Genomic DNA, 21,925 nt, shown 5'->3' with positions numbered 1-21,925 from the left:
CTACATAAGCTGCCTGAAATGTTGTCATGTCCTGATATTGTACTTTCACAAGAGCGGACTGAGTTGAAAGAAGGTGGATTATTACTTTGTGTGATATGAATGAAATCAACTTACAGCGGCTTCACTTCTGCTTTAAGCTGCCTTTGGCGCTGGTAATTCTCTGACCTTGAAACTCATTTTCTAATGTCTACTTGAGAAATATGCTATGCTGATTAGATGTTGCATGTATCTGAAATGACTTTTATTTGAAACAACATAGTTCTGCTCAGTGATTGCCATGCAAATTGGGGAGATTTTCTGTAAAAAATCCAATTACACAAGCAGAAATCGTCTTTATTAATTTGAAACACCTGGTTCAATTACACTATTAAATTATAATCCTTTTTGAGATTGCAATTAAATTTGTTTCTTTTTCTTCTCCAAACTCAATTTTCCAAAGATTAATTTCAATATATAAAATGTTGTATCTCAGGTAAAATTTATGTCATTTGTGTTATTTGTTGTAATTTTAGACTATTTATTTATTTATATAAAACATTTTTCTTTTCCCATGAATTATTAAGGTTGAAAACTTACCTTATAAAGTGAGAACAAGCCTATCTGCTAAGTCAATGGTTGTTTAAAATTCAACTGCATTTAACTTTTCTTTTTTCTTCGAGTCATTAATAATTCTATGTATGTATGTACAGAAATTCTAGAAATTCTTCTCTGTTCTCAGGTTTGTCTTTTCCATGTAAATTTTCAGGGATCACATATGAATCCAGACTAAACCAGTTTAGTCTCTCATTCCCATAATGACCTGAAAATGTAGTCAGTTTGCTTTGGATATTCTGCTACAGTCCCTATATCAGTGTTGCTGTGCCAAGGGACAGAAATAATGGAGCTATTGGTGGAAGATAAGCCAGACATTGAGGATTAATTGGAGGCTGATTTTTATGGAGAGCAGGGCCTGAAGGACAGCTATTCTTTGTCTTTATCAGTCTATGCCAATGATTATTTGACTAATAGCACCTGCCTGTGAGGGTGTCTCCCCACCAGCCTCAAATCCAATCAAGTTTATCATTCAATCGGCTGCTTTTGTAATAATGGGGTTTTGTAGGGAAAACACTCACCACAATTCTAAATAGGTTCTAATCCCTTTTTGCAGATTGGTCATTTGTTTAGGCTCAAGTAATTGAAGTCGTTTTAATAAAAGAAGTGTTATTGAGTCCCAAATGCTCAATAGCTAGATTTTCTACAGCTGTGAGAATTATTAAAAAATAAGGAGAAAATATCAGCTGTGGGAAACTATTTGGATTAGAGCAAACATAGTGAGCATGTATATGAGTGGATCAAGAGCGGATCCTTTATTAAGTATCCTTTCAAGGATTAATTACCTCAAATATTTAAATTAGCTGATCTTGAGATCTGGAGAAATTTAGCATTACATCACTTGCTCACCACTGGATCCTCTGCAATGAATACTGTAGGTGCCGTCCGAATTAGAGCTCAAACAGCTTAAAAAAAAATATCACAGCAATCCACAGGTAAACCAGATGACTCCAGTCCATCAATTAACATTTTGTGAAGTAAAAATCTGCTTCTTTGTTGTAAACTAATCCATCATTAAGATGTTTTTAACTTCAAACCGGCTCCTGGCGGAAAAGTCCTCTTTCCATAATTTTGCTTTCTTCAGTGAATCCTCATTCTGACGGGAACCAATCACTGCAGAGGAACAATTTAATCATCATATTTGTATACAAACCTCTGCTTAACATTTTAAGAGTTGATTTACATTCATTTTGAATCATAAATGTTGTTATAACTGACTGGAACTATCTTGGAAATTATACACACCGCTTTTATGCAATTTGACTTTTAGCTTTTCTAAGGACCATAGGGTCTTTTAAAGTCTTATGAATACTGGTGTTGTAAACTCGCCCCTGCATAAATTAATTGCGTTGAGTACACACAATTCATAAATAAAGTCTGTTACTACGTGTGCTAGGTTTGCTGGCCTCAAAGGATTCCACGTGCAAAGCATGTTTTGACCTAAAAAGATTATGCATCCTTGTATTTCTAATGGTGCGGTGCACTGCAGCCAGTCTGAATATGTGCTTTAAATTAAATGGAGATTACACCACTGTACACTCAGTGGGATACAGCCAGCAGGCAGTGGTGCACCTTGCTGCTGGATGCAGAATCTGTCCCACGTTTAATCAATGTGACTGCTTTCCTATGAGGAATAAACTGAATATCATTACCCATAAACTTAACTGAACTCAGCGCTCACCCACATTAATATTAATTTAGCAGAAAGAGGTTGTTGCACTGGGATAACTATGGGTTTCCATTAGATATGAAAGCTCATGCATATAAAATTCAATGCATCTTTTCCTGGCCGTCTGACGGGGGCCAGCAGAGGATGACATAGCCATTAGAAAGGTCATTGTTTAATAAGACTCTTAAAAATAAATACACTGCAAAAGAATTGAAAGGAAAGATCTTTGTTGGTTTATTTTAATTATATTATACCTGTATACATACTGTGTGTGTGTGTGTGTGTGTGTCTGTCTGCCACAGAAAGAGAAATACACACACATTTTTGCATATATACACACATACAAATTGTATTATACAATGTTCAGTTTTGTAAAGGATTTTGAAATTGGGTATTATACACCCACATTCAATTTTGAAATACTTTGCAAAACTGAATAAGAATAGAAATGTCCAGCTGACTGCTGTGTTCTGAAAATGGGTTTCTCTCCTAAGAGACGTGATTCTCAATTACTTGTGCCCTCTGCAGAAGCCTGTATTATCCTGTTCTACTGAAAGCATGGAATACCCAGGAAATGCCTGGCCTCAAGCTGTCTTGTCACTATTTTCCTATCCATCTATTCCAGAGCTCGGTGAAAACCCTGCAGCACTGCTGATTGGAAGCTCGGATAATATTATAATCACAGCCCTAAATGGATCCCGCCTGCAAACCCTCAAACAACTGGACTCAAATGGAACTCATGGCTTGGATTTCAACCATAAAGAGGAATCAGTATGCTGGGTCACATCCTCAGAGTCCTCCGGACAACTCCGGTGTGCCAGGATGAGGAAAGCGAGTGGCTTCACTAAAGAACAGGAAGTAAAGACAGTCCAGAATCTTCATGGTACGGCTCCTGTTAAACAGTTACATTAAAGTTACAATAAGAAAACTAATGCACTGATTAATTTTGATGAATGGTGAGACCAAGCAAGATAACAAATTGTATGGTTGTATATCAATATATGGTATAATTATCAATACAATGATTGGCTTTTGGGGGAGCCCATTCTTAAGTCCCTGAGTTTCATGTTAAGTACTAATGCAAAAAAAGAAAAAGAAAAAGAAAATCTGAAACAGGACTTTAAATTGTTGTTAAAAATTCAGTACATTTTGTCTTTTATTCATGAGTCCTGATCTTCTAATATTGAATAAAAAAATTAGTGTAACACTGAGTTCTGCTTGACTGTGTAGTGCTTATCAGTGCAAGCTGAATGGAAGCTAACAGAGCTTATAATTTATTTACCACTACATTAAATAGTTTATGCACATTTGTGTAGTTCATCCTACAGTATTCATTAAGTATTCATTAAAATATCTCAATTCAAAAATGATTTATTACTTATTTAATAAGTAGCCTATTATTTTACCATGTTAAATTGGATAATAAGTTCATGCTTAAACTTAAAGCAACGCATTTCAGTTATAGCATATTTCATCTCTGGTGCAATGCATTAAGAGCCTCTAATGGACCAAGTTTATGATCTTGAAAAAGTAAATAAATTGTACCAATATGTCTTAGTTTACGGGGCACTTTTTGTTTGCTTTAACAAAAGGCATTTTTCTTTTTAGTTAAAAAAGTGCACTGCTTGTTTTAATTAATTCTTCTAGTTTGTTTGTCATGCTACAATTACGCAATTTTTATGTTCCACCTAAATGAATATTCAATATAATATATTGAACAACACTGAACAATAAAATATTCACTGAAAAAGTAGAAGTAGCAATTGTAATATGTAGATTAGGCATTTATTTTCATGAATAAGGTCTTTCATGAATATGATCAATTGATTAACACACCATTCTCTATGACTTAATCACACCAATATATCAACTTGTTTTGTGTTAATTGGCCATGTTTTCCTTTGTTCCAGACGTTGATCAATTAGCCTTCGACTGGCTCACAGGAAACTTTTACTTTGTGGATCAAGCAAGTGACAGAATATTTGTTTGCAACCAGTATGGAGACACCTGCGTTACAGTGATAGACCTTGACCTGTTGAACCCTAAAGCAATCGCTTTGGATCCTCTGATGGGGTGAGTTGAAAATGATGAAGTGAGATTTCATCTTTGACAAGGCCTTTGATGATCTATATCCTCTTACATATATTGCAATATTTTAGGCAAATACGTCTCCGACTGTGTCTTGCCTCTACTGTTCCCAGAGCTAAATATTTACTCCTCTGCACGGTCTGGTTGCATGATTGTGCTACGACTCCTACAGTCAGGAGTGTCATTAGTATTCCATGATTTATCCAGCATCCCACAGTCTTGAACGCCCTTGCAGAAATCAGCTTAAGCTGAGTTTTGTTTTGCTTTGACACCACAAAGCCACAGTTGAAACAAGGTGGTGGCGGGTCCCTCATGTCAGCACGGTAAATGTGGAAATGTTTCGGGAGAAGTGAGTAAAAGAACACATAGAGTACTCAAAGGAGAGAAGGGCAATATGATTATTCTAGTTATTAGCTGCTAAAAGGAGTGCCATGGTAATATTCCCAGTGAGCTTAGAATAGGAATTCAGGAGAGAGATTGCCCCATTTATTCATGAGAGTGCAAGGACAGGCAGAGCCCTCCGTTACGTTTTTTTTTTTAATGAGACGCCTTGTGCCTAGTGAACCTAAATTGCAGCACTAGTGTTCAGCAGACTAAAGACTGCAAGGAAAGCCTAGGCCATTAATTTCACCTCCATTCTTCGGTGTGTGGTTGTCATCCTTTTCTTTTTTGTGCTCTGACTCTGACAAAAATGAAATCCTGAATACCCTGAATGAAGGCGTGTTTAAAAGAAATGGCAGCCGTTCATCTCTTTGAGACTAAATGCTGTGTTCTTTTTTTTTGTGATCATCAACAACCACAGAGATCGTTTAAAAACTTTCAAGAGATTTTGAATGGAATGCACAGAGGGCTGAATTCTCCAGTTGCATCACTTTGGTCTTTGCCCTTTTAGTGCTAAAGTTTTATTGCTCACTGGAAAAGGCAGAGATGGTCCATTCATCCATGGTGGCTGTCTTTTTTCTTTAAGTCTATAAGTGCCAAAAATCTTTTTTATTAAGGAATCGTAATGCTCAAAATGTTGTCTGTAGGAAACGTATGGGAGAAAAACAGCTGCCAGTTTGTTCACTCCAAACCAGATTTTTAAGTGGATACCAACTTTCAGTGTGTTACATGATTTACATAATGCATCAGGTGAAACAAGTTAAATCATTAATTCAAAGATACTTTATATTCTAAAAGTGTAAATAAAAGCATTGATAAATAAAGTGTATATATGTGTAAAATTGTACATATGTACAATTATACATATACTGTATGTGCATATAAATTCAGTAAATTAAAAAATATATTTTGTTTGCTATATAAGATATTATATTAAATTTTGACATTCAAAATATCTTTAAATTAGTTTATTAATTGATTTAATGCATACATATACATACATCTTAATGTATGTAATGTATGTTCTAAATAATATTATAAATGCATAGTGTGCAAATAAAGTTAAAGCAAACACTTCACACCTTCTGACCAATGAAACCTGTGGCTAGATACAGAATTGTTCAGGTTTTTAGCTTTCATCTCTAGAAAGCTCTCGGTGTGCAGTGCATATGCTGTAGGATATGGCTTTAGAAACATATGCTTCTGGTTTCTGCTTTTCTCTTAGGCTCCCATATGTTTTGAAAGATCACCTAATTCACCTCACAGGGCCAAATTAAGCAGAAAATCCGGTTTAAGAAAAATCTTGCAGTTGGCCCTTTCTACCCTTATCAAACGAGCTCAACACTGTTCCTCCTCCATACAATGTGAACGCGCCTTTTTGTGTCCTTTTATGGTCCATGATGACCATGTAATTATACCAACTTAAACGCTTATATATGTATTTTTTCAACATGCTGTTGGTGCGTTTACATGAACACAACCCACGGGAATGGCTCTCTCGCATTTGTACATGCCCTTCAGTGCATCCAGCCAGTGTCCTCACACGAAAGTGGGAGAGGAGTGCAGTGGTTAAACCTCCAGGCTTCAGCAAAGTGCAGTTTAATACATTAAATAGCCATTCTGCTTTTTCTGGTCCTCCTCCAGTAATTGGCTAGATGAGGTTGGAGCTGCTTGTGTGTAAGGGAGGCTGAGGGAACGCAGGAGGTCTGTCAGCCTGGAGCACTTGAGTGAAAACAAAAGAAATTGGGGTAGTTTGTGATAGTGGCTCAGCATGTGGCATAGTAGTTATAGAAAGAGTTCACAAAACGTTAAGTGTTTCGTTTGTGGCACTGATACGTTTTTTTTTTTTTTTTTGCCAATTTCTTGCCTGCTTTCCTGAAAAAGCCTCTTGTATGATTTTAGAGAGGCTTTATGTAAAATTCTGCTTTCTAATTTGAAACAAAAATCCCAGAGAGGGAATAAGACTGAACTTGCTTTTACCTCGCTTTTCAAAGTCTAACTTAAAATCCCCAAATCAATTTGAAAAAGCAGGGTGAGAGGTTTTTGTGAGGAGAGAGTGTGAAACTTGAATTTGATTTAGAGCAAAATGAAAACAAAGCTGTGCACACATCTTTATACATCCGCTATCCCCCTCGTGTTTGGTAATCTGTCTTGGTGAAAGAAAGGGGAGGCATTTTCTCTTCAGTATTCTCTACAGTAATGAAATTCCCCTGCACTCCGTGTTTGGGTTGGACCATTGTGTCACCATACAGTGATTACTTAAAGTCAGGGTCAAAGGTCTAAAGCAGCAAATGAGATGTATGACTGGGTCAGATTGGTTCCCATTGTGTTTTTTAGTTTGTCTGTGCTTATTGAGTTTGTTATCTAACCACCAAACAAATAAAGTATAGTTTATTTATCATTCTGTGGTTATGTTATGTGGTATGAGAAAATTCACTGCAATAATATCTTCTGCATCCATGTCTCATCTGTTTGTATTATTAGAATCAGATGTATAAATAATATACAGTGAACAATAGTAGGAAATGTTTGCTTGCATCAAACACACAAACAGTGCAAGAGTGCAAGAGCAATATACAGCATATACACAAGTTATGGATTTATTTTTTATTCATTTCACTTTATTGCCTTTATTGTTTCACTTGAAGGTGAATATTATTTCAGATATTTCAGACTTGTTGAATGTCGCTAAGAATTATGATGGAATCTAAATTATTAATATTTGCATAATTCCAATTCTAGATTCTGATTGGATAAGGATTATATATTGTATAAATGTAGCAAGTTGCTACATTGTTTGGCGACAATGTCTACAGTCAGACTAATAAACTGTATAACTTGGAGGGATTATATTGTGCTCTGACCGTTATATCAAAGGAGCTAATTTGTTGAATTTTGCCATACAAACACTGAAAATTATTAAGTATCTGCATTTATAATGAAAATCTACCAATAACATTAAATGATGTATAAATAAATATGTATCTAAAATACAGTATCACAAGTTTATATGTTAAATTTATTTTGTGCAGATTGCAAGCTGTCCCACAGATTAAATGTGGATGAGTGAATAAAATCATGGATTGCTGTATGATAGCTTTGCTTTCATAAAATAGGAGAAAGACAGTGAACTTGCAGATACATTATCAGCTTTATCCTTCTGTTTGTCATTTATTTTGGAGTTAAAAATCACATTGAGTAGTGCTTGAATCTAACATGTGGCAGTGGCTTGCTCAGAAAGAGATTATCTTCTTTCCACTGACCTAAACAAGTTAAAGGGGCCATAATATAATATAATATAATATAATATAATATAATATAATATAATATAATATAATATAATATAATATAATATAATATAATATAATATAATATAATATAATAATATTAAAACACATATTAATGCCTTCTACATGACTGTATTTTAGATCCCTTAACCCCACTCAATATCTAAATGTAACCACTACCTTACTAACTATTAATAAGCAGCAAAATAGGAGTTTTGCTGAGTTAAAACTCATAGTTAATCATTAATTACTTAGTTTGGAATTGGTCCCCGAAATGTGACCATCCTGTAATGCATCATTATTACAGTGTTCAGTGTCACATGATTCTTCACTCTAATATGCTGACATCTCTTCATCTTTTTCTTTCATCTTTTGTAACATTGTAAATGCCTTTGATGCATCCTTGCTGAATAAGAGTAATAAATCCTTTATGGACACCAAACTTTTTAACAGTATTGAATATTGTATTATTGTATTATTATTATTATTATTATATAATATATTTATTCTTTCATTTTAAGCTGCTTTTTAACGGTGTGTTGCATTTTTAAGATATGATGGGCTGTCCAGATTTTTGTACAATATGCATTAGATGGTCAGTGAACAGACTGTGGGCGGTCTGAGGAAGTGGCTGAGAGTATGTCTATCAGATTTTTAATCATGTTTGAACAGCTTTTAACATAACAGAACAATGCTGTCTGTGTGTGTTTTTTGTTTTTCTTCTGGTATGAATTGTTCTTTTCTTTATGGAACAATGTAGTATCAGTTTCTGTACTGAGAGCTGAACTGTTCCAAATGTGAAGGGAAAAAAAATCTGGCTGAGGAAAACAGCAAGAAAAACACACCACAGTGAACGGGAACTTTGTACGTGTTACAGGATCCAATTAGTTTTTTATTGTTGGCAGGCAGGAAAAGAATCACTGATACAAGGTTCAATTATTTCTCACATTCAGAAAACAAAAGACTTGATAAGGGTCAAGAAGCAGAAGCCTTAGAGAGACATGTTTTTTTTTTTTTTTTTTTTTACATCTTTTACTAATATTCTAATCAGCTAGAAGTCTGACTTTGAAAATTTTAATGAGTTCTGCGACTTCAGACCCCAAGGGACAAATGAATGACTTATAAGAAAAGGTTGATATTGTGCTGCAAAGAATTCTGGATAACAACTGACTATGAGATGGATCTGCCATGATAAAAAGCTCCTTACGGTGAAGTTTTTTAATTTCCTTTATGTTTTATGTTTGCTTCTCCGGAGCAATTAAGCACTTGGGGACCACAGGCTGAGTGTGAACTCTTTCCTTGTTAGATTCCTAATTAAATTATGTGTTTGCAGTATCAGCCACTAGGTATCTGAAGTTGTTAGAGCTTGAACACTCAGTCTAGCACACTTTGCATTCACTGGTAGACTTTTTGTATTTTTTGTAGCTTGGTCATCTACCATAATAATTAATTTGCATACACAAAAGGGAAAAAAAGTACCTTTTTGGAACAGGGCTACTGTAATTGAAATACTTCAAAGGAGGATGGTGTCATTTGATAAATGCATTTATGCATGTCACTAATGAGGTCTTTTTATATATACATATATACAGGGACAGCCACAGTAATGTGTACTTTTAAGGGAATAGGAAACAGTGTTTCATTATTTACTTAACCTCATGTTGTTTTGAACCTGTATAGCACAAAGTATGTTTCCTTGGTCAATTCTAGCTGTTGACATATGGAAAATATGTCATGGTTTGGAATGACATGAAGATGGTTAAATAAGAATAGAAGTGAAAAATCTATATGTATATATATATAATTGCACTTTCTTTTCTGATCAATTGCAGGATGCTCTTCTTCACTGACTATGGGAATCAAGCCAAACTGGAGCGCTGCAACATGGATGGCACCAACAGAACTCGAATTGTGGATTACAAGATTGAGCAGCCAACTGCAGTGGCATTGGATTTGGTAAAAAAACTGGTGTACTGGGCTGACGCAAATCTTGATTACATTGAAATGGTGGATTACAATGGCAAGAACAGATACACTATCATCCAGGGATATCAAGTAAGTTATTTTTCATTCAAGTGTCATTTTACAGCCTTATTACACTACTGTTCAGAAGTCTATGGTCAAAGGTTTTGTAATAGAAGTCATTAAAAGAAGTCTCTTATCCTTACCTATAGGCTGTATTTAATTTATCAAGAGTATAGTAAAAGTAGCCATTACTCCAGTCTTCAGTGTCGCACGATCCTCCTGAAATCATTGTAATATAAGCATATTAAAATGATTTATGAATGATCATGTAATAGCAGGATTATTCGATGAATAAAAAAGAAAAGCATTTATTTGAAATAAAAACCTTTTGTAACATTATACATGTATTTTCTGCCAAGTTTGACCAATTAAATGTTTTTTTTTTTTTTTTTTTTTTTTAATTCTTCCTAATTCTTCTCATGCATGAGGTTGAAAAAGTTTCCCAGGTTGATTCCGCTCATGTCCACGTTGCACATGTGACTCTTTCCATGTCCATAACAAAAACTGCTTGTTTTGGAAGTAAATTGTCTGTTAGCTGCATAACAACGCTTTTGACAGAATGACTATGGACCTTTTTGTCTGTAAAATCTTGAAACTTTGCTAATGTGACCATGCTTCATCAATCAATGTTGTTTAATTTACTGAGCTCTTAATAGTGAAATTTAACAAAGACTGTTACTTGTGATGCACATGCTCAACAATGGTGATGTCAAGGGAAGTAAAGGTTGTTTGTCTGTCTGATGCAAGACTCTAATCATCCCTAATGGGGGAGGATAGAAACCAACACAGTTGTACACAGATTGATTTCAAGTATTAATTGGTTATGACATTTATACCCAGCAGCAACTGTATGTGTGTGGCTTCATCTGAGTTTTATTCTTTCAAGCTTGTTCTTGCATTAATTAGTCTAAACGAATACACAAGATACAGAAACAGATTCACCATTTGAATATTTTATGTGAAGTGCACTTAAGAGGACAGTAATTATGGATCATTATTATTCAAAAGTAGACCTCAGCTAAGCAACCCAAAGATCTTCTCATTGTTGAAAAGTGTAGAAGGCCACACACATAAAGCAACAGATGACTATATGCAGGCAGGTGCGGGTGTGCTTGGTTTAATGGCGCTCTTGAATGTGAGCCGCACCGTATTGGTGAGAGGTTGCTAACACATTTAATTTCCATCACAAATTAAAGTTCTGCTAGGCCGGAAAACTCTCTATTCCTTTTTTTTGACTTAATTGTTTCAGACGTGTTCGTTATTGTGGGATGACAACCTTTTTAATTAGGCACCCTTTCAAGAGAGCTTTTTATTTTTATTTAAAGCATGGTTTGCTCTTACCTCACTTACTGCACTCAGCTGTATTCTGTAATATACTGTGCATTCCAAAGTAAACTATTATGTTTTATACAGAGTGGGCCCCAGAATGTTTGGACCCTTAAACTGCACTTACAGTTTTATGTTTTCATTATGACGTTCTCCTTAATTGTGATTTTATTTTTAATGACAACGTTATATCTCACAACTGTCTATTATACATACACTACCATTCAAAAGTTTGGCCTCTGTAAAATTGATTGATTTTGAAAGAAATCGATAGTTTTATTTAGCAATGACACATCCAATTGATATTTATTTTAAATAAATGCAAACTTTTCATCAATGACATAATATGTTGTGCACCAACTCTTCATTTTAGAATGCTTTCGGAAAGATAATGTGACACTGAAGAGTAATGGCTACTGAAAATTCAGCAGAATAAATGATATGTAATAATATATTATAATATTACTGTTGTGATTAGATCAGCCTTGGTGAGCTAATTTATTTTTATTCTTTTTAAACTACCCACCTCGAAGAGGTTCAGAGTTGGAAACTGGCTTTCATATAGAATCATTATGAAATGATCGGGAAATGTTAATTATTAATATGATGGACCCCTGTGTGAACTCACTTTATATATCCACTAAAACTGATCTAAAGACCACTTGATAAGAAGTAATTGCTAGAATGGCAACATTTTAATTTAAATTGTTCAGTAGGTGTCCAGATATTTTGGGAGAGTACTGGAATATCCACTCTTGTGGGCCTGGAGGAATGGCTGAGCATCTGTTTTTGTATTTAAACGAGAATATGAGCCACACTGTTTTGCCACTATTTCTTACCTTTTGCAGCAAGGGAAAAAGAGGGTTATCTCCCTGTGAGTTTACGTGATGCACAATGCAGATTTTAACTTGTGTCTATTTGTGGGCGGGGTTCAGTACTCCCAGTCTGCTTCTGTCACATGTTGCTTGCAGAGATAACATGTAGGCTAGAATCAATGCACAGAACCAAGGTGTCCCCAGAGAAACACATGCACTCTGGCTGACCCTGCCAAACTTCCTGAACTGTCTGAATGCATATACACACAATTCACTTACCTTCACCCTGTCTGCAAATCTGCAACCGTTATTCAGATTGTGGGCTGTTGCCAGGTCAAATTACGTCTAATAACAGCTTAAGCTAATGGCTAATTTGATGTTAAATCAAAGGGGAAATTCCAAGTACTGTATCTGTGCTGTTCTGCTTTCTCTCGAGCTTACAAGGTGATATTTACCTAGCTAAGTAGATTGTGAGCACTCTAATCAACCTGAAGTAGTCAATGCTCCTTTTTCTAGGTGGCCCACCTGCATGGATTAGCTGTCTTTGAGGACTACTTGTACGCAACCCGCTCTGAAACCTCCAGTGGAGCAGTGGTAGACATTTTACGGATAAATCGCTTTAATGTCACAGACCCGGAGACACTAACCAGCATAGGAAATGCAAAAACAATACGGGTTTACCACAAGCTCAGTCAACCAAAAGGTAAAGTATGTGTTAGGCTGGTTTGAATTGTTCGTTTAAACTGAACAAAATGTGTATAGGCATCTGTGGGGTGGGGTTTCTTCATCATACACATCACTGTTTAGCTTTTTTTTCAGGTCTTGTATTATATATTTTAATACAAAAATACATTCTTCAAGATTATATGTTCATACGAATATGCAAACTGCAAATGTGACACCAGTGTCCTCTCTTCAGTCAAGGGCCATGCGTGTGAAGTGGACCTTTATGGTAAACCAGGAGGATGCTCGCACATCTGCCTTCTCAGCGGGAGCTACAAATCCCGGAGCTGCCGCTGTCGTACCGGATTCAGCCTGGGAAGTGATGGGCTGTCCTGCAAAAGTCAGTGCAACATAGTTCACATCCTTTCTTTTGTGCACGAGGGCTGTTCATATGTGATGTTGTGCAAATAATAATAATAATAATAATAAGGCTGTCAGTTTAACATTTAACCCTGTAAAGGCCGGTTTATCTAATAAAATCATGACAAATCGATTGCCTTGTTTAACCTTTATTGAAAGACAAAACCTAAAAAAGGTTTATGACCATAGCTCTGTAGTTTTTATACTTAGAATGAAACCAAAAAGCCTTAACTTGCTAAAAAATATGGTCACACTTTATTTTAGGGTCCAATTCTCACTATTAACTAACCCTTAACTATGACTTTTGCCTCAATTAACCCCTTATTTGCTGCTTATTAATAGTTTATAAGGTAGTTGTTAAGTTTAGGGTATTGGGTAGGATTATGGATGTCATGCATTATATGTACTTTATAAGCAAATTATAACAGCAAATATGTTAATAATAGACATGCTAATAAGCAACTAGTTATTATTTTGAATCGGACCCTATACTAAAGTGTTACCAAAAATATAAACCATCAATCAGATGATAGAAGGCATGTAGTAGATTGCGTACAACAGGATTTTTAGCAAAGTTTTGATCATGCTGTTAATTTGGAGGCCTTACAAATTTGTGCAATAAATATGATACCGTTGACTTTGCAGGATTAATGCAATCAGTTATTTAGAAAAAAATAACTAAATAAAATAACATAAATTCTGTAATTCCATATAATGTAATTCTTTTATATTTTTTATCGATTGAGAGCCCTATTCAATATATATTTCTTGTTTGCCACCAAAAAAACTCTCCCAATGATTTTACGACACCAAATGTGACGTCATCCCTGCAGAAATGGTGATGGAATATGTGTTTGTTTTATTCGATTTTTCGTCAGCTATCCAGAGCTGGAAATTGAAATGCGTGTGTCGTTGCACTATTAAGTGGGAAGATTTAGTGGTTCAGTATATGTGCCAGTCTTGGCACTAACTCGGGTTGACAGAGATGGAGACTCACTTTTAAGGAGATTGGCCCACGTGGTTGTGATGTTATTTTATTGACTGCCTATAGAATGATTCATTACTGCCATTACTGCCATTTCCACTCTATTCCCCTATACGCAGATTCTCCTGATCAATGGATGTTTTACTTAGTTGACAATGAAAGCTACGGGTCAATTAATGACGATCCTGAGTTAAGCATGAAGCGCCTGCAATAATGAACCAAGCTATGCTTCTTGAGAAATTTCTGATTTATAATGCCAGCCAGATGTTCCATTCCTGTCTCTTTCCATGAGATGAGAAGCTATGTTAAAAGACTGTGGCTGCCTTCATCCAATAGCCCCTTTGTTGTTTGATATATAGGTCTCAAACCACTTAATTGTCTTCAAGGTAGCAGAGCTCTTCCACTCAGAATGAAAAATTGAAGTGATATTTGTGTGGTCTCACCCACACTGGTGTGGTCTCTTGAGGAAAGAAGTAGATGTTGAGGTGAGGTCCCTCTGTTTCCCCAGAATCCTCCTCCTTTGCCACTGGCCTGCTGCATAACAGGCCGAGCTGCCCTTTGTGTAATCCCCACTGTGACTAGAGGTTCATTTATTTGAGCTTGTTGCAAGCTCATGGATAACCTCAGCTTCTGTTGTGTGTTCTGTGTTAATCTGACAACAGGAGATTTATTGTTTAAACAGATTCTCAGTGAACAAAAATATGATTGCTGGAGCTTGTCAAATAAATCCTCTCAATCAAGATAATTTTTGCCTGGGGATGCTAAGTGGGGCTGATTGCTCCATTCATTTCTGTAACTCAACACTTCTGCCTCTGCCAGATTGGGCTTTGTAGTTCTTCACATAACCGATTTGTGATCAAAAAAATAAAAATGTATACACTACTGGTCAAATGTTTGGAATAATTATACTGTATATAAAGTTAACGTTTTTGAAGAAAGTCTCTTATGCTCTTCAAGGGTACATTTCTTGATCAAAAAACTGTAATATTGTGAAATGTTATTACTATTTAGAATAACTATTTTCTGTTGTAATATATATATATTTTTTTATGTAATTTGTTCCTGTGATCGCAATGTTGAATTTTTTGGAACCATTTCTCCAGGCTTTGTTGTCACATGATCCTTAAAAAATCATTCTATGTTGATCTTGCACTCAATAAATATTTAATATTATTAGCAGTGTTGAAACCAAGATACTGTAATTTTATTTTTATTTATTTATTGTTTTTACATAATTTGCTTTAATTAATTATTTTTTTATTTTATTAACTCATTCACCGCCATTGATCAGGTATTTCATCATTATGCGACAACGCTTCTCCGCCAAAGACAAGTTTTTATGGCTTTTCGTGTTTTCACTGTTGTACACTCAGGGGTACTATAACACATCTTCTGAACAAGTACAAAACCTCACGGACCAAAACACACATGAATAGTTGCATATGAAAAATAATGAGATCGTCATCAATAGACTGGATATAAATTAAAACTGCATAATGTTACTGAGTAAATATTTGATCCAGGAAGTGGTACAGTATTTGTATGTTGAAGCTTTGGAAGTATTGATGAAAGCAATTGACTGGATTTATGCTTTAATAAGTGTACTGAATATTATACAGATGTAGTTTTTGATAAAAAAAAAAAAATTGCTCAGAATAATGTTTTATTCAGCAAGGACAGATTAAATTGCTAAGAAATTGACATTAAAGACATGCATTACAGAATATTTCTACTTAAAATATTGGCCTTCTTTTTAACTTTCTATTCGTCAAAGAAAATCATGCTTTCCACAAAAATTTTAAGCAGCATTAAGAAATACTGATAATAATAAGAATCATTATACATATATGTAGCACTGAGAGTAATTGAGCAGCAGATCAGCACATAAAAATTATTCTAAAGGATCATGTGACCAAAAAATAATAAGTATGCCAACCTTTTGACCAGTATTTTAAATGACATAAAAGGGCTTATCTTAATACTTTCCATCTGTCTCTTTGCAGAACCCAAGAAGGATCTTTTCCTGTTTTATGGAAAGGGGCGACCTGGGACAATCCGTGGTTTGGACATGAATGTGAAGTCTATTAATGAGCACATGGTTCCTATTGAAGACTTGTCGAATCCAAGAGCTCTTGACTATCATGCTGAAATGGGAAACATTTACTTTGCTGATACTACAAGTTTTTTGATAGGACGGCAGAAAGTCGATGGAAGCAGTCGGGAAACAATTCTCAAAGATGGTAATTCTTCTTCATGTTATAGGTGTTTTCAGTTTGTAAAATCGCTCCATTTTCTTATACAAAGACTCTGTTTATACCTTGCTTGAATTGAAATCATATAAAAAGTACAAAGGTTATTTTTATTTAATTTTTGATCTTTTTATAACAGCTTTTCAGCAGCCGAATTATGTGTGCTCTTACAGATCTTGATAATGTGGAGGGAATTTCAGTGGATTGGATTGGAAATAACCTCTACTGGACCAACGATGGCTACAGAAAAACCATCAGCGTGGCTAGGCTAGAGCGGGCATCTGAAACCAGGAAGACTCTTTTGGAGGGAGACATGTCTCACCCTAGAGCCATAGTGGTGGATCCTTTGAATAGGTACAGTAGAAAGAACAGCTGTGATATCATCACAATCCTAGATTATGATTTTCAAATCTGGTTAAGGTTTCTATTTCATGTGTTTTTACAGCATTGAATAATGTAGCCAATTGCAGACATTATGTATTTGTTTCGGGAATGCAGTGGCCATTTAGAGGTTTAAGTTAGTCAGAATCCACTCCACTCAAAAGTGCTGAGGTCTACACGTGCACAGATCCTTTCAAAAGAAAGTGTAGATATAATGTAAATAAGAGATTATTTGTGCAGTATAGAGCTTTATTGAGTGTAACATAACTTTGTGAGATCAAGATGAACTTAGATGTGTGACAGCCTTTTAGTGATTGTGAGGAGTGTGTTGTTTGCATGCTTTCTAGGCTATAATCAGCTCTGAATTTGACCATTCTTGAAACTGCGATGAATGGCATTCCAAGAAGCATTAATCCAAGATTGTCACTTCCCATTGTGTAGCATTTACTAGCTGGTGTGTTTGAGTGGAGGCGGGAAATAATTGGCATATGTATGATTTCACGCTTACTCAGTGAGGTAAGGGTGTAGAGTTTTATTCAAGAGTTATATTCCATTTCAAGATGTGAATTAATTATTTTCAGGGGGCAAAAGAAAAAAAATTATTATAAAAAAAAAATTTATTTTAAGTATGTCATCTTGATGAACAAAGATACGTTTTAAGGGATACAATTAGTGATTGCAGGGGGACATTAACAGATATGGTGCCAGAATATCAGGCCTCCCTAGGTGTGTTCTATGTTTTGTGGATATAAACCTTATATCAAATGAAATATGTATTACACTTTTTCTCAAGTAGACTATTGAAATATTCTAACTATAAGTAACTTTCATTAGAGCATTAGTAGACTGTTAAATTAGAACAGTGTTGTGCCTGAACGCGTTCATTGAACGATAGTTCATGAACTCGTTCTTATTTTGGCCGAACGTGAACTGAACATGCTTTATTAAAGCCTGATGAACGTTACTGTGAACTCCTTCATTCTGGTGTCTGTGAACGGCACGCTCTCTCAGGTTAACTTCGTTCAATAGGGTGCCAGATTTCTATAGAGCCTTCCAGGCAAAAACCCGGCTAAAACACACCGTAAACGGGTCTTTATATGTAGTGGAAAAACACTCAATCTGGCAACACCACCAGTGCCGCACCGCTGTCCGCTGCATGCGTGACACGTCATCAAAAAAAAAAAAAAAAAAAACCTTGGAGGTGACAGCAAGAAGGCGTACGATCATTTAAAATAATTTTATGATGTTTATGTCAAGGTCGGTGAGAATAGGAGACAAAGCATTAAAGCAACATTGGGGAAATGCTGTCCCCTCAATGCTAATGTAAACCCTGGTTGGATAAGAATAAGTTGACTTATAATCAAGTTACTTATAGTCAGCAGAATGTCTTTTGGGGGACCAACAAATTAGTGTTAGCAGATGCTAAGTCTACCAATACTCTTATGACTAATAGTTGACATGTAGTTGCAAAGTTAGTAGACTATCAAAATAAAATATTAACGAAAAATCTGCATTCTGCACATCAACATTTGCAATCTGTAATGAAATGCAGAGCTCTACTCACTTTCCACCTGGCCTGAAGGAACAGCCTTCATTACAGTTCATTTTTAACACTTGTTTACACTGCATGGCTTCAGATGCGATTGCAATTGTACATAGAGTAGTGAAGCATGCATGTGCCCATCCACGCATATCTCTGTCTGTACTGGTTAATGTTTGTGTGTGTGTGTGTACCAGTAAGTTGGCATGGCATGGCCAGTAAAAATGGTGAGGTTGATGGCCCAGAGCCAATCTCATTATCACCCTCCCTGGGTGCGAGAGTAACTCATGAATCCTGAGGAGGTGCAGCCAGCCAAGGCTGAAGAATCGAGATACTGCAATGAGGAAACAACCACTCTCAGCCCTCTCGGATTCAATCAAACAACCTGCTCACTCTCTCTTTATCTGATTAAAAAGTACTCAAGTACCAAAATACTGATTGGTTGATCTTTTGTGGTATTCCACGTGGTACCTTAAGGGTGCTTTAGGTACTTTTTAATTAATTAATTTTTACATTTCTGTAAATAAATGCCTTATTTTAAAAGTGTGCAGTTATCATTAAGCAATCAATATAAATTGGAATAGATTTATACCATCTTCAATGAACCCAAGTGGTGTTGATTACCAAATCATTTGAAGAGAGGGAAAGTAAATGCAGAATAGTTTAATTATTTCCAGACATAATCGTTAATTAACTCAGAGCCATAATTATATTCATTGCACAGACCTCATGCTTGTACGATTTATGCGACTCTCTCTATCGCATTTAATAAAGCTAATGCATCTCGAATGGAAGTTCTAACAGTAAAATAAGCAAGGGGCAATGACTGAAAGCTAAAAACTGTCTTTTTGTGGGTTTGTCTACAGATACTTGCAAATAGTGCAAATTTGCGTGAGTAAAATGTAAAAACGACAACTTCTCTCCCAGTCACAACCACATGTCATTCCCGATGGGATAACTTTAGTGGTGTGGAAGCGATTAAAATCTGCATTAAAAGCATTGTCTGCTGAACTGCCAGCTCAGAGGATGTCATGCAGACTGCTTGACACTATTCTTTGGGAGTGGAAAGCTAAAGCTTTCTGGAGCTAGCACTCAGACAGGAAACGAGAAGCACACCTCTTCTGAGGTGCCATTGATGTGTCCTGTTTTGACAGCCGGTAAAAAAAAGTCTCTGAGGAAAAGGATGAAGGTGGAAGATGGAAATTTGGAGCGGATGGAAATTTTTGACCTCTCTAACAGGGCATCAGAGGATAGACTGCATGCACTTTGAATGACGGCCAAAATAAAGTGATTCATGTACAGTGCTTCAAAGCAAAGCAAGCTTTTTCTGGCTGTAAGAGTGAGAAACTTATCAGATTTATGATAAATTACGAGACCACTTATCAAATGTTATATTTTAACAATTTAATAAGTATTATAATATGATGTAGTATTATTATAATAACTTAACTTAACTTATCTCTAATTATAAAATAAATATGAAATTATTATAATTTTATTTGACCATTCTAATCTTCAGTAAAATCATATAGTATAGTGTCAACTTTACCTAAACAAAATCTCATTATTAAAAATTATGTTATGACTGAATGGAATCAAAATACAAATTATACTCTTTTTAATCAATTTAGCCTGAGTTGGAAAACCCTCAAGTACAAATATCAGTTAAGTAAATGCAGTCATGGTGAGCATGGGATTTCTTTCAGAAACATGAAAAAATATTACTCCAAACTTTTCAATTGCAGTGACTTGCAGTGAGACCTTATCAATTTTTATATTTTAACAATATAATAATTACTCAGTATATATATATATATATAATTATAATTATAAAAAATAAATAATAATGCTTAATCTGGCATGTGGTTCAACACACACACCAGACGGGAGAGTAGAATTAATCTCAGTGGAGTTGAATTTGAAAAATGGTGTTTGTTGACATCTTTCCAAAGTTGAAACAAGATACCTTCTGATGTTCATTCATGTTTATTTTGTGCTTTAACTATTGAAGAGGAAGGAATGATCAATTTACATTCCGCTTGAACTGTCATAAAATTGAATTTATTGTTTGAATTTCCTTAAAAAATAAATCTAAAAGCTGTTTCATACCAAAAGTAACCTGCTCTGTCTTGTCTGTTGGCGCTTGTTGTCACCGAATTACATTTTTCACTTCGTAAAAGTGCCATGACTTGTTGGATGTCGTAAAAGTAACTGGGGTGGGGGGGGGGGTCTTTGCAAAATGGTCAATTATGACTGAATTTAATCAAAATGCCTTACTAGTTCAACCTTTATTTTTATAATCTCTAGTACAGTTTTGGCTGTTGTTTTGGCCCACCTCTGTGGGCTTATTTATAGAAATGGGGTTAGGTCCTGTGATTAGGAGTTGGCCATCTATCAGTTAGACAGGTAGCATGTTGATCTTTATCTGGTCTGCTGGATGTGCTTCCCTCCCTGTCCTGATTTCTTTATCTCTTCAACCCCCCCCCCCCCCCCCCACTCACACAACTCTCTGTTGATGCCACAAGCAGCCTGTGATAACTTGATAAAATGATCTTGCGTCCTTTCGTAACTATTTTTTTTTTCTCTTTTAGTATCCTACACTCTGTCATTTGGACTTTCACGATTAACATGTCTGTCTCTCTATTTGTTTTGTTTTTTTGAGTTCTACTCTGTGCTCACTTCATTGCTGTCCTATATTCATTCACAGAAGCAGATTTTCTAAACTGTGGGATTTTCAGATGGTCAAAACTGATTTTTGTAAACTCCTACGTAGGGATGGGTGATATATCGCATGCGATTGTCACGCGCATTTCGTTAGTTGGTTCCCTGATTACCGCTAAATTGCCATCACCTGCTTTCAAATGGAGCACCATTTAATTAATAGACAGAACCATAGTTCACTGACAAGCTAAGCAATATCGCGTTCATTATCGAAGGCGATTCATCTGCGATAATGAATGTGATATTGCGTATCTTGTCAGTGAACTATGGTTCTGTCTATTAAATGGCGCTCCATTTGAAAGCAGGTGAGGGCGATTTAGTGGTAATCAGCTTTACTGACGAAATGCGAGTGACAATCGCATGTGATTTATCACCCATCCCTACTCCTACAAGTTCATAGAGCATAAACTCCACAGTGTAATGAAGTCATTATTGTGCTAGCTTGATGCTCCAGTTTAGGGAATTCATAAAATCTTCAGTGTTTCTCTCACCAATATCCCCATCTACACTCCTTATTTTTGTCTTTCTTACTTTCTGTCCATTAGCTATTCCTCAATCAAATTCAAAAACATTCAAAACTTTAGGTTCAGGATTATTTATTTGATGTATTTATTTGTTTGTTTGTTTTGGCATAAAAGAAAAATCTATCATTTTGACCCATACAATGTTATATAAACAAGACTTCATTTTTTTCAGAGCCTCGGGCCCTGTTTTGTGCTGTACTCATGGAAAATGGCATGTAATCTTTGCTCATGTTGGTTGGACCCTGCATGTTATTAAATTC

At 35.6% G+C, this 21,925-nt stretch overlaps 1 protein-coding gene across 5 annotated transcripts in view; it reads left to right on the top strand.

The window, feature by feature from the left end:
• lrp1bb (low density lipoprotein receptor-related protein 1Bb) overlaps positions 1-21,925 on the top strand; it is a 250,801-nt gene that overhangs the window by 109,125 nt on the left and 119,751 nt on the right. For all 5 annotated transcript variants that reach the window (XR_003277158.1, XM_026217735.1, XM_026217734.1 and 2 more), the window contains 7 exons: positions 2,886-3,143; positions 4,171-4,333; positions 9,849-10,071; positions 12,699-12,885; positions 13,102-13,245; positions 16,254-16,490; positions 16,673-16,853. Coding sequence is in view for 4 of the 5 variants with exons in the window: in XM_026217735.1 (XP_026073520.1) it covers positions 2,886-3,143; positions 4,171-4,333; positions 9,849-10,071; positions 12,699-12,885; positions 13,102-13,245; positions 16,254-16,490; positions 16,673-16,853 (1,393 nt within the window). In the remaining variant the exon portion in view is untranslated. The remainder of the gene's footprint in view (positions 1-2,885; positions 3,144-4,170; positions 4,334-9,848; positions 10,072-12,698; positions 12,886-13,101; positions 13,246-16,253; positions 16,491-16,672; positions 16,854-21,925) is intronic.

The sequence above is a fragment of the Carassius auratus genome, chromosome 34 (assembly GCF_003368295.1).
Source record: "Carassius auratus strain Wakin chromosome 34, ASM336829v1, whole genome shotgun sequence".
Lineage (NCBI taxonomy): Eukaryota > Metazoa > Chordata > Actinopteri > Cypriniformes > Cyprinidae > Carassius > Carassius auratus.
Note: the sequence above shows the minus strand (reverse complement) of the source record. Positions and strands in the feature narration are given on the sequence as shown.